The following is a 17,005-nucleotide window of genomic DNA, read 5'->3' as shown; positions in this document are numbered from 1 at the left end:
TGTTGTCATCCTTGTTTTATTACCGTTCATGTATATTGCTTACATTTTTTACCTTCCCCTTTTCATTTTTGTATATCTAATCCTACTCCTACTATTATATAAAGTAGTAAACTTTTTTCTGTCTGTAGCGAAGGCTCTCGCTAACCGCTGAACCGATATGGTTTCCCTTTACAGTGGAGCGTCTGATAGGACCAGGGAAGGTTTTAAACTATTTTGGGAGAGGGTATCTTATTCTCCACCCTCCCAAAAGAAATATTTTTTTTAAAAACTCAAATTGAAAAGGGGAAGGGGGTGAATTTTAACTCTCCCACCTTAAGAACCCATAGAAGCTTCTCGGGGCGTAGCCGCTAGTTAATTTTAGAAGAAGACCTAAATTTAAAACGTGTAAAGTTTCGCTCTAAAATAACCCGTTTTTTGCATAAAATACTATGTTTTGATTTATTTTCAATATTCCAAACGAAATGTATGCAGAATAATAATAGTTATTTATCGCATCGTATAATAGACAGCTTTCCGCGGTAGTTAGAATAAAAAAAATGAAAAGATTTGAGTTTTGAGATTTTTATTTTAATAATATTAAAAAATTGTCTGTAATTCGATGCTATTCATATTTTTTTAGTTTGGCTGAGAACCGGTTCTATTCCAGCGGATATTATTCGGTTTTCAAGCCATACTGGAAATGTTTTTAAGTAAATGAAGGGGAATTTATGACAGCTTGACATTTGCAAATCGTTTGACAAATGTTTCCACTGTCAAGAAAGCTATACTTTATTAATGGATATATTTTACGTGGATATATTCACAAGAAAAAAACTGTCGGCATTGCCTTGATAATATGGACCTCATGTATTGGTCATTTGGTTAATCAAGTCCTGACACTCTACAAGAATTAATGTTTGTTTGTCCCAACATTTCAGAGCTTTGGTTTTATGGATGTTGTCATCCTTATTCAAATAATTTGACATGATATATAATTATCCTAGGAATATTTAATTTGATTAATAGCGGATTTTTTCGAAGAATATTCATTTTCTTTTATATCAAAACTTCTCAGTGTAATTAATGTTCTTTTTCCCTCTTATCATATTGGTTAAGCTTCACTTTATACCCGCAAAGGGGGGGGGGGGATCTCACACACCCCCTTTCCTACTTTTAACTTTAAAAAAGTTGGAATATTTCTTGGTAAGGTGGTAGTACTCTCTGCCAAAATAGTAAAGAAGAACCATATCGGTTCAGTGGTTAGCAAGATCCTTCAGAACAGCGAGACACAAAATCTGCACAATTCCTGTTACTTTATTTTAAAGATGATTAATAATCGCGGAAAGCTTTCTATACTACGATGCGGTAAATAAATATTATAGAAGTTAGATGCTGTTTGTAAGTGTTAATAAAGGGAAGATAACCTTTTTTCATTAAAAAATGAAGTAGTTTAATCTAATTAATCAATTACGAACCTAAATTGCATTATTTATTCTGATGCATATTCATATTTTCAGAAAATAAACTATGTTTTCAAGATAATGATTTGAAAATAGAAGATAAAATGAAGTTACCAAATGTGACAGCTGCCGCTATGAAGACATCAGCTGCTATGAAAACAGCAGCTCTACCTAGAGATACAATTTTTATTATTAGGTGATTTTTCAAAAATTATTGCAGATGTGTGTGAAATATTTGATTAAGTTGATTTATCTATTTTATGGAAACTGCACAATTAATTTTGATTTTAAATTTTTTGGTAATTGGGAGAATTTTACCTCTTTGATTAGACATTGTTTAGACACATCCAGTGCATTGTTTACTGTAAAGGCCATTACAAACTATAACATGTTCTTTTTATCATAGTTCATAACTGTTTAAATCTGATGGAACTATATAGTATTTGATCAAGAACATCCAAACATTTTTTATTATAGGTGGTGGTAAAAATTCATAATTGTGGAACTAAAATGTCTTGCAAAGCGCGCCGAAAAATTTGTTGGGGGGGGGGGGGGTATTTACTCCCCCTAAAATTGTAAAATTAGGATGGGAATACCCCCTCCATAATGATTGGTAGGGGGGTAAATACCCCCTTCTTAATGGTTGGGGGTAATTTTATATGGTGGTGGGGGGGTAAAATTAAAAGAATTATTAAACATTTTGGGGAAGCCTATCCCTTTACACCCCCCCCCCCACTCCCATGGACTTGCCTGTCTGGAACCATGTAATTTTCTGGATTATACATCTATAATTTGTTACATCATTCTTTATTTATTTTAGCGATGATCCACCGCCCTTTTTCCCGCCACCAATCTTAAGAACTGAAAGTGATCAACCAAAGATTAAGGTATATTAAATTTGGATACATAGTTAATAGATCTAAGTTTGATGGAAAATGTTTCTCGCTTATAAAGAGGGTTTATGATCAGGGAGGAGGGGACATTGGGTTGTTTAATACATACATTAGTCCCCAAAGTTTTATAATAACGTTTTCTTATTCGTTGTTATAACAACTTTGAGAACTTTTATTGAATTTTGATAGATTGGTTCATTATGTTGAGTATTCCAACGTTTCAACCACTAATTGTAATATACAGAACGCGTAATCATCATTGGCAATGTACATCAATTTATTGGTCATTGTCTTATCCCTTTAGTACCCTGTTTTACTGTACTAAAAAGCTTGTTGTGAAATATATGGCAATAATGTAGATCTTATAAGCACTACAAATTTCTGGTTGCGAGATAAACTGAAACAAGGATGACAACATCCATAAGATCATGGATGATAAAATACGGACAAGAAGATTAAAAAAGCATTTGTTAAAATGTAATCTTTAGAAGAGAAATTAGCCGCCTATATTGAATAACAGCTCAGAATATCACATTTCCCCATATTCCCTGTACGGGGCTACACAATACCCAATACAACTAACCTTACCTAGTTGATTCATTAGTATTATCTAACATACCAGTTTCCAATCTTTTCAACTTTTTTGTTAATTGTTAATTTCGTTGCAAGGCAAAGAAACACATTTACATGTTATAACTTTAGTGTAGCTTCGCTCCGAAAAAGTAAAAAATATCAGAGCAAGAATGCACAATCCAAAGAGAGAAATACAGAGAGAGAGAGAAAGAAGGAAGAAAAAAAGAGAGTGAAAGTAAATCTTCATAATAAAGTAAAAGGATGTTTGTTTGTTTGTCTGTTTGTACCTAAGGATCTCGCCAACCGCTGAACCTATTGGGTTCTCCTTAACAGGGTAGCTTCTCATAAGTCCTGGGAAGGTTTGTAACTGTTTTGAGAGGGTAAATTTTTTTTAAATTTTTGATTAAATAAAAAATTTTAGAAATACGATGAATCGCCCCTTAAGGTGCGTTGCCACAAAAGGGACTATACCCAAAATGAGTTTTGTGATTCTACTTCTCCCTCCTCAAGTGCCCCTAGAGGCCTCTAGGCGCGTATCCGTTAGTGAGAAATAAAGAGATAGAGAAAGGGTGTGTTATCAAAGAAAATAACACTTAAAAAGGATTTGATTATTCTCCTTTTTTCTTTTCAATTTTACTAGATTAAGTTGAAAATTAACTTTTTATTTTTTTACCCATAAACATATCCCTTTTTCTTTGAAAATATATATTTATAATGGTCCTACCCCAAACGTAAGAGTCCCAAACGTCAGAGTGGACAAACGCAAGAGTCCCAAACGCAAGAGTCCCAAACGTCAGAGTGGGACAAACGTCAGAGTGGGACAAACGTCAGAGTGGACATTGCTTAAGTAAAACATCAGAGTCTATGCTATTTTAATTATATGACAAAAAATAGACAGTTAGGCCCCCTAGCCTGCCTAGCCGCGGGCGCTCGGCCCCCTAGCCTATAACCTAACCTAACCTAATCATAAAGAAAATGACTCTGGCTGCAGCACTCAGCACCCTGGCCTACCTAGCCGCAGCGCTCGGCCCCCTAGCCTGCCTAGCCGCGGGCGCTCGGCCCCCTAGCCTATAACCTAACCTAACCTAATCATAAAGAAAATGACTCTGGCTGCAGCACTCAGCACCCTGGCCTACCTAGCCGCAGCGCTTTAATGATTATAAAATCGAGACTCATACGTTTTACTTATAAAATGTCCACTCTGACGTTTGTCCCAAAAATCCTGCGTTTGTCCACTCTGACGTTTGTCCCACTCTGACGTTTGTCCCACTCTGACGTTTGGGACTCTTGCGTTTGTCCACTCTGATGTTTTTCCACTCTGACGTTTGGGACTCTTACGTTTGTCGTGGAACCTTTATAATGCCAATAATTTTTGCTAAATGTCAAAAATTTTCGTGACAATTTTGTGGAAATTAGCAATTTTATTCATTGCAGATTTTTTTTATTATTATTGAAAATAGAAATAACAAATAATTTTCGTTTTTAGATTCTTCTAGCTTTAAAATAAGAAAATTTCAGCCGCTTTCAAATTTTTAAGTAACAAAGGACCTAAAAGTTAAATTTTACCAAGACTTGGCGGAAATTCTTTAAATTAGATCTCTAGCTCTAAGAGGACCTGATATTATCGGGGGGATTATAGAACACCCCCCCCCCCCCCCCACCACTACTTGACCGATTAAGAGCGTCCGACTTCTAAGAGTTAACAAAAAGAGAAGAAAAAAAACATTTATATAAATTAATATTCTATAATAATTCTTTTTCTATTTAAATTAGAATAAAGTTACATATTTGTCTGTATAATTCCAGGGAGGGAGCGAACTTTGGGCTTTTTATTACACTAGTCCCTCAAAGTTTTATAATATCGAATTCTTATTCGTTGGCTTAATAAATTTGTGGACTTTCCATGAATTTTGATTGGTTGATTCCTTAAATTGATTATCCAAACGATTCAACCACTAATTTTAATCTACAGAATGGGGAATTTTGTGTGTCATTATTTGGAATGTATATAAATTTATCACATATCATTGTCTTATCCCTTTAGATCCCTGGTATAATTCTAATTAATTAGTATAACCAGGGATCTAAAGGGATAGGATAAGGAACTATAAATCTATCTACCCCTTCATAATTTATTTATTGGTGAAAAGTTTCAACACTGATACTTACATGTCTTTGTTATATAGGTTTATGTCAAATACCTCATTTAGCATAACCTGTTTTAAAAAATTATTAATTTTGAATATTTAAAACTAATTTACCAGGATATTTAGTTAACAAATTTTTTATTCAGCCATAGATCAATGGAAAATAAATCAATCAATCCCTAAATTAATTACAAAAGTATATATTTTTTAGGTCATAGACATATTTCTACCAATTTTTTAAATAAAATTACAAGATTATTTCCAGTTTTGCAGTCCCAAAGGGACTGCAGGCCCGAGCAAACAAATCGATACATGATTTTTCAGTATGGCTCAAACTGGTTTTAATCTAGCAGATATTAATCGGTTTTGTGTTCTTACTGGAAAAATAAGCAAAATCAATATTTTTTATGGGGAAAAAATAAGTTTTTCTTGATTTAAGATCGGAGCCGGAGCTGTCATCATCACAGACGGCTCCGCGAAGCCGGAGCCGCACCAAAATCAAACGGCTCCGAAACGCTGGTTAAAATGTAAACAGAATACAAACATAGACTGACTCAAATCGATTAAAAAAGAAGAAAATGTCCAGCATGGCTTCAAAAACCGATTAATATTCGCCAGATTAGCACCGGTTCTCAGCCATACTGAAAATTATTTATAGCATCGTATTTCAGACAGTTGTCCAAGAATATTAGAATCGGGCTAACAAAACTAGTTTTAATCTTGTAATTTTCATTTCAATATTCGCGGAAATCTGTCTATAATGCGATGCAATAAATAACTATTACTATTTCTTTTGCCCGGCTGCGTAATTAAAGTTTGTATGAGATTAAACTTATTCTGCTCACCTAATCCATTCCTCTAACTCTTTTCCTTGTATTATGCAAAAAGAATGTATAATATATACAGTTTAAATAAAAAAGAACAGTTACGTTGTTAATTACAAAAGAGGCTCGTTATAGTGCATACAAAAAAGGGTACAAGATAAAAAATGACGTTATATCAAAATAGTCCATTAATCTAATATGACGTTATTTAGGATTAGGCCTTCCTACTCATAATATTAATGTCGCGCATCTGACATAGTAGCAGCTTGTTCCATTTTTAACGTCTGTGTTAGGCCGAGATTCGAACCCAACACCTCCCCGACAATGAGCGGATGTGCTATGTGTTAAGACATGTCCGTAATTGTTTTTATATTATTGAATGAAAACATTTTCAAATAAATACCAGAGTAGAAGTGATATCAAAATAATCAGGTATGTAAAGGGATAAGACAATGGACGATAAATTAATTTACATCCCCAATGATGTTACACAAAATTACTTATGAATATTACAATTAGTGGTTGAAGCTTTTGGACACTTTTAGAATTAATCAAAATCGAATAAAAGTCCCCAAAGTTGTTAAGCCAGCGGATAAGAAAATGTTATTATAAAACTTTGGGGACTTGTGTAATAAACATTCCAATGTCGCCTCCCTCCATGGAAAATGATGCTATCTAATATTGTTGCATGTTCAGTCAGATGACCAACACAAAACAGTATGGATTTGTACATTTTAGCTTATTTTTTAATAACTTTAATTAAACAGCCTACACTTCACATAATCTTAAACAGGGCCCAGCATCTACTAAAGTGGTTTTGTTTCTTTAGAAAGGTCGCATTGACATGTCGTTAATTTTCAATACGTCTTTTTTGTGACGTATTTAAAGAAAATGACTTATGGCCTTAACTGTTTTTTATTTGCCATTATTTTTCTAAAAAAAAGAAATTACAAATTAATGCCTGATTAAATATAAAAATTAAGGTTGTTTCAATACGTCATTTTGTATTTTTTCCACATTTTAATATATATTGTATAATTACATATTAATGTTACAGTAAATGAAATAAATAATGCGGCATTTATACGTCCTTATTGTGTAATGTGTCATCTTGATTAAATAAATAATTTTCAAGAAACTTTAGGAAATAAGGAAGAGTTCAGAAAAAATTCTGACATAATTATTTTTAGATATTTTTTTCTTCTTAAAAACTAAAAGTTTGTAACATAAAAATAATATCAAGAAATCTATTATTTTTATTTTTGAAGTTAAATTTGTCTTATGAAAAGACAAAAATAATTTCTGAACTATGTCAGACCGCTGATCATCATATAAATATTATTTTAGTATTTAGTAATGGTTAAACCCCTCAAACAAACATTACAATTTATGTGTAATTTAATCTGTGTAAAGAATAAGATTTACTCAATAATAGAACTTCGTTCGTAAATGTGATGAGAGAATGAGTTAAATGAATTTTAAAAACATTTTTCCTTCTCTTGTTGCATAATTTCGAAAGGAGATCATAATCGACGACAAATCATGAATTTAAGTTTTACAATGTTGAGGTAAGAAGTTAGCTTAAACAACTTTGGGGACTTTAATGAATTTCAATTGGTTTTATAACTTTAAAGGTAAGAGTTCTATTTAATATCAATCCTATTATATTAATTAGTAAACGTTTTTTGTCTGTCCCAAAGGATCTTGCTAACCGCTGAACCGATATTGTTCTCTTTTACAGTGAAGCTTCTTATAGGTCCTGGGAATGTTTTTAACTATCTTTTGGGAGGATTCTACACCCCCCTCCCCCCCAAAAAAATATTTTTTAAAACTCTTTTGAAACTCAAATTTAAAATGGGATAAGGTCAACTTTTCCCCCTACTACCAGTGCCCCTAGAGGCTTCTAACCAATCTGTTCCATGATATTTTGTCTGTTGGTCGGTTGGTTAGGCAATAAAAGGCAGAAATTTAGAAATATATATAAAAAAAGATTTTCTCGTTTCCTGATTAAGAGTGAGGCCTTATTTTTTTCCTGTGTACATTTCTCATATTCAAGCATCTAGATTAATTGCAAATGTTATTAAAATAATCCATTTATATTTAACTCAAATCAATTTCTAATTATTAATTAATTCTAATGATTTAATTTAAAAAATATTTATTTGATTCAATAAAATAATTGTTTAATATTAAATCTAATATTTTATTGATACACATTAAATACCAATTTTGGCGGCCATATTGTTTTTTTTGACGTTTTACAGTAAAAAAATGACGTTTTGATATGTCTTTATTTAAAATAATATGTCATTTAATATTTTTGTTATTTATATTTTTTAGTGACGTTTTTTCAGAGTTAAGGCCGCATTTTTAGGATTTAATAAAATATTATTATTTTTTAATTAATATTTAAATTATATTGTTAGTTTGGCGGCCATCTTGTTTTTCTGGACGTTTTAAAGGAAAAATTGACGTTTTAATGCGCCGTTATTTAAGATAACATGTCATTAAATTCAAAATATTGTTATTATTTATATTTTTTTTGTGACGTTTTTTTAAAGATAACGACGTATTTTTGGTACACAAAACGTCCTTAAAAAAAATATGAAACGTCATTTGTATAGTAATAAAAAAGTTACGTCATTAAGGACGTATTAATGCGACATGTTTCTTAAAATAATGCGATAAAAGTATATGCTGGGGGAGGGAGGGGACATTTGCCTAATTATTACACTAGTCCCCAAAGTTTATAATAAACTTTTTCTTACTCATTGTCTTCATTACTTTAGAGACTTTTATTCAATTTTGATTGAATGGTTCATTTAGTTCAGTGTCCAAATGTTTCAACCATTAATTATAATTTATGGAAGGGGTAATTTTGAGTTTCATTATTAGGGATGTAAATCAATTTATCGGCCATTGTCTTATCCCTTTAAATCCCGTTAATGTTGGGGTCTATTGTCCTTATATATATAGACATGATAAACAAGGAAATCCAATATATGTATATCATAATATCTCCAACCCCATAAAAAATTAACATTTTATTTTCTTAGTGGAGGGGTGATAAAAATCAACTTTTGTGTGAGAAATGTCAGAATTAATCTGATTTTTTAATAACTACGGCTTTGAACTAATTTTTTGATGAGTTTAAATTCAAGTAATATTCCTCCCCCCTGCCCCACCCTTAGGATAAACTGTTTTGGGGGGAAAACATTTAATATGTTTCCAAAAAATTTTCACTTTATTGTATCCAATGCCTAAAAGTGTTCATTGGGCATGCAATATTTTTTTTCCTGACTTGGATCTGAATTTCTGAAACTAAGCTAAACTTTATCAATAAATTGCATTAAAAGGATATTCTCAAACTATGATTTATGATTTTATGTATTTCTGTTTACCTGGTTATAAGTCTTTTTAAAAGCGAAGCTTTTCTATAACTAGGGTCGGTCCGTCCGTACGTTCGTAACGGATGGCTTTTTTCGTTAATTTAGGCATGTTAGAATTGTCCTATCGATTTCAAACTTTGCATGGTAATTCATTTAGTAGTTAGGTACAATTTAGAAAGCGTAGCAACTCTATAATGATTACCAAAATGTCCGTACGTCCATTTTAAACATGTTGATTTTTTACTTTTTAAACAACAAATTTATATATATGATCTAATCATCAGATTGATCTAAATTTTGGTATATTGATTCCTGGGACAACAAAGTATAACTCCATAATCAGGTTCTAAAAATGTAAGTATGTCCATAAACATTACCCTGTAATAAGCAGTTTTTCAACAAATTTATTTACAAATTGTTGAACTGATTATTCAGTTCTGACACTATACAAGTGTTAATGCCCGTTTGTCCTACCGTTTCAGTGCTTCGCTTTTATGGATGTTGTCATCATTGTTATAGTAATCTTAGGTCTATATATGTATTTTTATTTTTCTCTCCCTGCACCTAAAAAAAAGTCCGAGTGGTAAAATTTACATATCGGGTTGGATATAAAATAGTTAGATAAAAAGTTACCCCATTTAAAAAATAATGACATTGTCTTTTTGTATGTCTGTCATTTTTAGCACAGACAACTCAAGTTGAGGTAGTGTCCATTAACATGAAAGTTATAAAATGATGAGGTGCATAAAACGTGTTATTTAAACGGAGGAAAGAGGCCTTGGGATGTTTATTACACTGGTCCCCAAAGATTTTTAATGACATTTTTATTCGTTGGCTCAATAACTTTGGGAACTAAATTGAATTTTAATTGGTTGGTTGATAAAATTGAGTGTTGAAACGTTTCAACAACTAATTGTAATCTACAGAAAGGATAAATTTGTTAGGATGTACATTGAGGATGTATATCAATTTATTAGCTATTTCTATCCCTTTAGATCCCCTGTAACTTCTTATTAATCAATTTTAATTTTTTAGGAGATTCTGATAATATCATTTATACTAGGACTTTGGCTTTTCTCAATTTTAAGGTAAGAAATCAATCACAATCCAATTATATAAACTTTTTTTGTCTGAAGCTAAAGAATCTTTGTGGTGGTTTTAGGTTTTGTATTTCCAGATTTATATCGTGGGATGGTTAACTTCTAGTTCTTGTAATAAAGTAACAGTATGTATGTCTGTCTGTACCGAAGGAATTTCCTGACTGATGACCCGATATGATTCTCCTTTACAGGGTAGCTTCTCATAGGTCCTGGAAAGGTTTATACCTATTTTTGGAGAAAAAAATTACCCCCCAACCCAATTCTTTATACTATTTCTTTTTAAAACTACATTTGAAATTGGAGGATTGAGTTCTCCTCCACTCTCTTCATCTTAAATGCCCCTAGAGGCATCTTAGGGCATAGCCACTAGTTGAATAGCAAAGCTTTTCAAACAAACATACAAGAAAATGTATTAAGAAGTTCAACAGACTGGCATTTTGCATGCAGTGAAGCTTCAATTCGTAATTCAAAGTAAAAGGATGTATGTCAGTTTATCTGGAGGTGCAGGAGGTCTCAGGGAATATACCTACTAGTCCTGTGGTGGTTTTAATCTTCTCAAGAGGGTTGGAATACCCCCTTCCAAATATTTAAAAAGATGATTTAAATAAAAAAAAGATTTTTCGCTTTACACGTCAGGTTGAAGCAACTAGAAGCTAAGGGCGAAAACCACTAGTTCTTTAAAAAGTAGTTTAGGTATGTTATATATCCGCAAGGTTTCCTATATTTAAACTCAGGGAGGGAGGAGACACTAGTATTCACAGTTTTAGGACATTGGTTTCTTGTTCTTTGCCACAACAACTTTGGTTTTGATTGGTTGGTTCATTAAGTTAAGTGTCCAAACGTTTTAAAATTGTAATCTACAGAAGGGGTACTTTTATCTATCAACACTTGGGATGTACATTTATTTATCGGTCATTGTCTTATCCCTTTCAATGTGATATAAACTACTGCTGACAATTTGTAATACATATTTTATTAGTGATAAAATATTAAATACATTATGACAAGATTTTCTTATATTTGATAGTGTCAGGGAATAATGGATAAGGAAATTGTTTTATAAAATATAATCATGTAAGCTTTTCTATATTTATGGTGGGTTCATTCCAAATTCATGTACCGAACAGTTTGTTTATCAAGTAGGAGGGAGGTGATTGATAAAGTATTATTGAGGTGAATATCGTAATTTTAGCTAGTTGTAATCACTTTATTACAGTACTATCTTCTATTTCATTTATGTCCCAATAATAATGTATAAGCATAGATGTATAATTTAGACAACTTTCTGGCCCATTGGTGCAGACTTTTTAGGTCTGCTAGCAAATTACATTCAGCTTTTAAATTTATGATGCTATTGGCGGATATTCAAAGACCGTTCCCCATCCCCCATCCCGTTCGTAGAGTTAATTATAACGCGAAACTCTATTATTTTACTTTAAATTCCCAATCCTTAATTTCTAATGTATTTTTGATTTTGCTAGATTTTTCCGAGTTTGGCGAGATATCCTAAACTTTTCTCCAGATACACTCAGAAGAAATCAATCAATAGGAAGCGGTAAGCAAAATAATATTTGAAAAGAATTATATGGTTATTGTTACATAGGTTAATAAAAGAGGGGTAGAGGGTCACTTTTTGTAAACAGACCTAAAAGTGAACTACACACCAGAAATATTTCGTTATATAAGGTTTATTAATTTTTCTCCTATACACCTATTCTTGCTTATAACAAATGTTCATTGAATCTCCTTGTCCATATACCCATCTATATTTTTTTTGCTTCTCTTCTTATGGATGTTGTCATCCTTGTTATTTAAGGAGTTGATTCATTATGGACCTGGGCACTGCATTATATTAGAAGCATTAAAAGATCCGGCAGTTTACAAGTGAGTAATTTTGTGGTCTTTCTATTTTATTCGTATGGGATAACGCATTATATCTACAACTCTTTACTCACTTAACTCTTAACGGTTTTTTGAGAAAGAAAGAGGGCTATAACTTACTGACTTTTGAAAAAATATTCCCATTCTAGCGGGCACAGGAGGCCAGCAAACCTGGCAGGGTATTCAAGATAAAAAGCAAAAATATTTGTTTGACTTTAAACAAAACATTTTATAGAGCCTAAAATAAAATATCCTTTAGTAGTATAAAATAATATGTCCGGGTCAATTCCAGGTTCCTGGTTTGATCCCGTAGGTTGCGAGCAAATTGTAAACTTAAGTTTATCTTACATGTCTACAAGATATAATAAATTTTGTGAAAATCTGTCGCAGATTTCCTTCCAATCAATAGAGGTACAGAAGGGTGCTGGACTGCAAAGACTTAAACATATTCTAAAAATGAATTTGATATCTGTACCTAATCTTTAAGGTAATTGTTGAAAAGATATCAAATCAGATTAGTTCATAGTATGTTTTAAGTTTCAAACTGGAATAAATTTTGTGCTGAAAAAAATATCAAATTTTAGAAAACTAGTTGATTCAACCCTAGCCTCATTGGAAGAGAACAGGATTGATAAAGCTTTCCTGAAAAATATAACCAATTCGCACCATTATTCAAAAAAGTCCTCTAATTCTCACAGCCAATATAAACTTTTAATCATGGTAAAATTTGAAATAAAATTTAAACGATTAGATTATTAATTTATCTGACAGTCTGGCTACCTGACTCACTCATGGAGGGAGAGGACATTGGGCTGTTTATTACACTAGTCCCCAACGTTTTAATAATGTTTCTTTATTCATTTGGTATTACAACTTTGGTGACTTTTACTGAATATTGATTGTTTGGTTCATTAAGTTTGAGTATTCAAACGTCTAAACCACTAACTGTAATCTACAGAAGGGGTAAATTTGTAAAACAACAATGGGGATGTACATCAATTTATCTTCCATTGTCTTATCCCTTTAGATCCCTGTGTCTCACTTTTCAAAACTTTGTTTACAAAATTCTCAAAAGTTAAGCAATTTGTGAATTAGTAACAAACAAAACAAACTATTAAATGCGCTTGTCGTCGAGAAGGGTTGATATAGGTATGAATCTCAGACTAGCACAGCGTCATAAACATCGTTACGTTAAAAGTTGGGTGCGCGACATAAATAGTTAGAGTAGGGGCCGAAAAACAGGCGCAACTCATTATCATGCATAGTTAGGACTTCCAGACAAAGGTTATGCAATTAAGCAAGTGCACCAAAATAAGACGTAGTCCTCATAGGCAAAAACAGACTATAAAAACTAAAGCGTTTCTATAATTAGGGTCCGTAACTGATTGCCTTAGTGCCATTAAGATAAATGTATAAACCTCATAACCTTCTTATTACCTAAAAGACAATATTAACTGTAACTATAAAAGAACCATATACACACTTTACTTTATGAATAGCGGCTGAGCCTCTAGAGGCCCTTGAGGTGAAGTCGCCTCCCACCCCTTTTTTAATTGTAGTTTTTAAAAGAAGAAGTTTTTTTTTAAATTTTCTTTGGGGGAGGGGTATTTTTTCTGGGAGCGATTTCTCTTGAGTGGCTGGTGGTACACTTCTACAAAATAGCTACCTAATAAAGAAGAACCATATCGGTTTAGTGGTTAGCGAGATCCTTTGGTACATACAGAATTCCTCTTTACTTTATATGTAATGATTAATAGGTTTTATACACTAATATTGTACTACCTAATTTATTAATTTGATAAGGCATGCAATAAGCCTTGGAGATTAATCAGAAAAGAATAAAAAAAAAGTATGTATAATTCTACAGGCTATATAATATTTTTAGTTTAATGACATTTTGCATATTCTGTTTAACTTTTTGGAAAAAAAATTGTAAGGGCGTATATACACTTTTAAACCAGAGCGAGAGGGGACAATGGGCTTATTAAACGAGTCCCCAAAGTTTTATAATAGACTTTTCTTATTCTTTGGCTTAACAACTTTGGGGACTTTAATGAATTTTGATTCGTTCATTAAAATGAGTGTTTAAACGTTTCAACCACTAATTTTAATCTACAGATGGGGTAATTTTGTGTATTATCATTGGGTATATACATCAATTTATCAGCCATTGTCTTATCCCTCTAGATTCCTGCCTTTAAACTATACAGCTGTGAAAAGTTTTATTTTATCCTAAAACTAAATGACTTTGCTTGTTTTTTACAAGAGAATATGTCTATTTTTGATTCGACACTTAGCAATGGATTTATTACCACTTGGATCTTATTCCAGATTATCATGTACTCTAATAAAATGAAACTTGTAGCTGGCTTAAATAACGATTTCCCATCCACCCACTTTACTCCATCCCCTCCTCTCCTACTGGATGAACGAACTGACAAATAAATGATGTCCGTGAAAGCAACCTAAAATGACGATAATTTCTTTCCTGTCATAATATCCACGTATATTCTATATCCATTTACTTAACCGTTTTAACTTCGCCTTTACTTTAAATTATTAAATAGCGGCTGCGTCCTAAGCTTCTAGGGGCTTTGTATTCTTAGAAGGTGCTTAAAAATAGCCTAAAACCATCCCCCTTTGTCTGTAGCTGTAGATTTTGATAATTACTGAACAGATTGAATCCTTCTTTTTTTGAGAAACTTTTCATAGGTCACATGATTTTAGGCTATTAATTTTCATGGTTTGCGGCTGTTTTTGTGTCGTTTCCAAGCCACTCGAATACAGAGCCCCTAGGTGCTAGGGGAGCTGAAACACTAGTATATCCTATAAAGCATGTAAGGATAGAATTACGCTTTCGCCCAAAGTACCCTGGTGAGCACTGACAACTCCCCCATCCCCCCTTTATTTAAAATAAATTAAAAATATGGGAAGGGGGTGTTTTTTTTTTAATGAGGTTGGGAATTTTTTTAAGGAGGTTGGGGGTTTTTTAATGAGGTTGGGGGTTTATCAGTGCTTAACAGGTATTTTGTAGGAAACCTACAAATATGATTTAGAAAGAGAATAAAATAGCCATATATGTGATTTTATGCAGGGAGGGAGGGGACATTGAGCTGTAAATTGCACTTGTACCCAAAGTTTTTGTAATAACGTTTTTATTCGTTGGCCTAAATACTTTAGGTACTTTTATTGAATTTTGATTGGTATGTTCATAACTAGGGATATCCAAACTTTTCAACCAATGATTTGAATTTTCCGAAGGTGCGATTTTATTTATCATCATTGGGGTTGTTTATGAAATTATCGACCAATGTCTTATCCCTTGTGATCCCTGGATATTATGGCAATAGATATGCAATGCATCTAAATCTATATAAGAATATTCAACATATGGTAGAAATATAAATACTTTGTATTATTGTGCAGGCATCTAATAGGATAAGACAATGGCCGATAAGTTGATGTACATTCCCATTGATGATGCACAAAATTATCCCTTTTGTAGTTTAAAATTAATGGTTGAAACATTTAAACGCTCAACTTAATGAACGAACCACTACAAATTTATTCAAAAGTCCCCAAAGTTGTTAAGCCAACGAATAAGAAAACATAACTATAAAACTTTGGGGACTAGTGTAATAAAAAGCTCATTGTCCCCCCTCTCTCTGATTATAGTGGGAAAAGGAATTTTGATAAATCGGTTTCGGTTAATAAGACAATACATTTCATATTGTCTACAATTTTACAGAGATAGAGGGGACAATGGGCTGTTTATTACGCTAGGCCCCAAAGGTTTCTTGTACTTGTGGGGACTTTTAACCACTAATTGTAATCGATAGAAAGGGTGCTTTTGTGTATCATTATTGGGGATAAAAATTAATCTAACGGCCATTGTTTTATCCTTTAGATCCCTGTTAATTTTTATTATTGAAATATTTATATCAACAGCTATATATAAGGTATATACTCATGTATTACTTATATTTCTTTTTTGGTTAAAATAGATAAAATACTGTTAATATATTAACTAGGGTTGGGCCGGATATCCGGCCATTTTCAATATCCGGCCGGATACCGGATATTGAAACTATCCGGCCGGATATCCGGCTCTATAATTTTTTATATTTTAAACCAAAAATCTCTGCTTTTTAAAATTTTAAATGGCTATAATTTTCTTATTGTTGAAGCTAGAAGAACATTTTTTCTGAACAAGTTTAACTTTATGTAAATTTATATAAGATTTCTGAAGAAATTTTTTTTGCTACTTTGGTATCTGGTAATTTGGCCGGTTATCCGGCCGGATATCCGGTAATTTGTCCGGATAACTGGATATTTGCCGGATATCCGGCGTTAGCCGGATATCCGGCCGGTTACCGGATATCCGGCCGGTTACCGGATATCCGGCCGGTTACCGGATATCCACTATACAAAAAGTCTCAGTGGCGCTCAAAAAGGAGGGTAAAGGGGTGATACACCCCCCCCCCCCTACCCATCCGTTGGACCTATAATAAAGTTTTTCACCCCAAAACAACCCTTTTAGACCCCTCAAAATATTGCATGATCTTTGCAAATCAGGAAAAATGTACAACCTAAATTGTTAGTTTTTAAATTTAACCCTTTGGGAATTTACCTTTCCGGGGGGGGGGGGATTTTTCTGAAAAAAAAGTACTGGGAATTCATATTTAGAAAATTACTGAATATAATATTTTTTTGTGTTAAAGAGTATTAAAATAAATAAATATCTAATTCAATTTTATGA

The 17,005-nt window shown here is 32.5% G+C and overlaps 1 protein-coding gene across 1 annotated transcript in view; it reads left to right on the top strand.

Annotated features, from left to right (window-relative positions):
* Nucleotides 1-1,503: 1,503 nt before the first annotated feature.
* The window catches only part of LOC145332871 (uncharacterized), a 31,866-nt gene continuing 16,364 nt past the window's right edge, over nucleotides 1,504-17,005 (top strand). Inside the window, exons 1-5 of the mRNA XM_080177960.1 lie at nucleotides 1,504-1,635; nucleotides 2,260-2,326; nucleotides 10,301-10,353; nucleotides 11,847-11,920; nucleotides 12,182-12,249. Of these exons, the coding sequence (XP_080034086.1) occupies nucleotides 1,544-1,635; nucleotides 2,260-2,326; nucleotides 10,301-10,353; nucleotides 11,847-11,920; nucleotides 12,182-12,249 (354 nt within the window). The 5' untranslated portion in view covers nucleotides 1,504-1,543. The remainder of the gene's footprint in view (nucleotides 1,636-2,259; nucleotides 2,327-10,300; nucleotides 10,354-11,846; nucleotides 11,921-12,181; nucleotides 12,250-17,005) is intronic.

The sequence above is a fragment of the Acartia tonsa genome, chromosome 11 (genome assembly GCF_053477335.1).
Source record: "Acartia tonsa isolate MP-2025a chromosome 11, ASM5347733v1, whole genome shotgun sequence".
Classification (NCBI taxonomy): domain Eukaryota; kingdom Metazoa; phylum Arthropoda; class Copepoda; order Calanoida; family Acartiidae; genus Acartia; species Acartia tonsa.
This window is presented reverse-complemented; position numbering and strand designations above follow the sequence as displayed.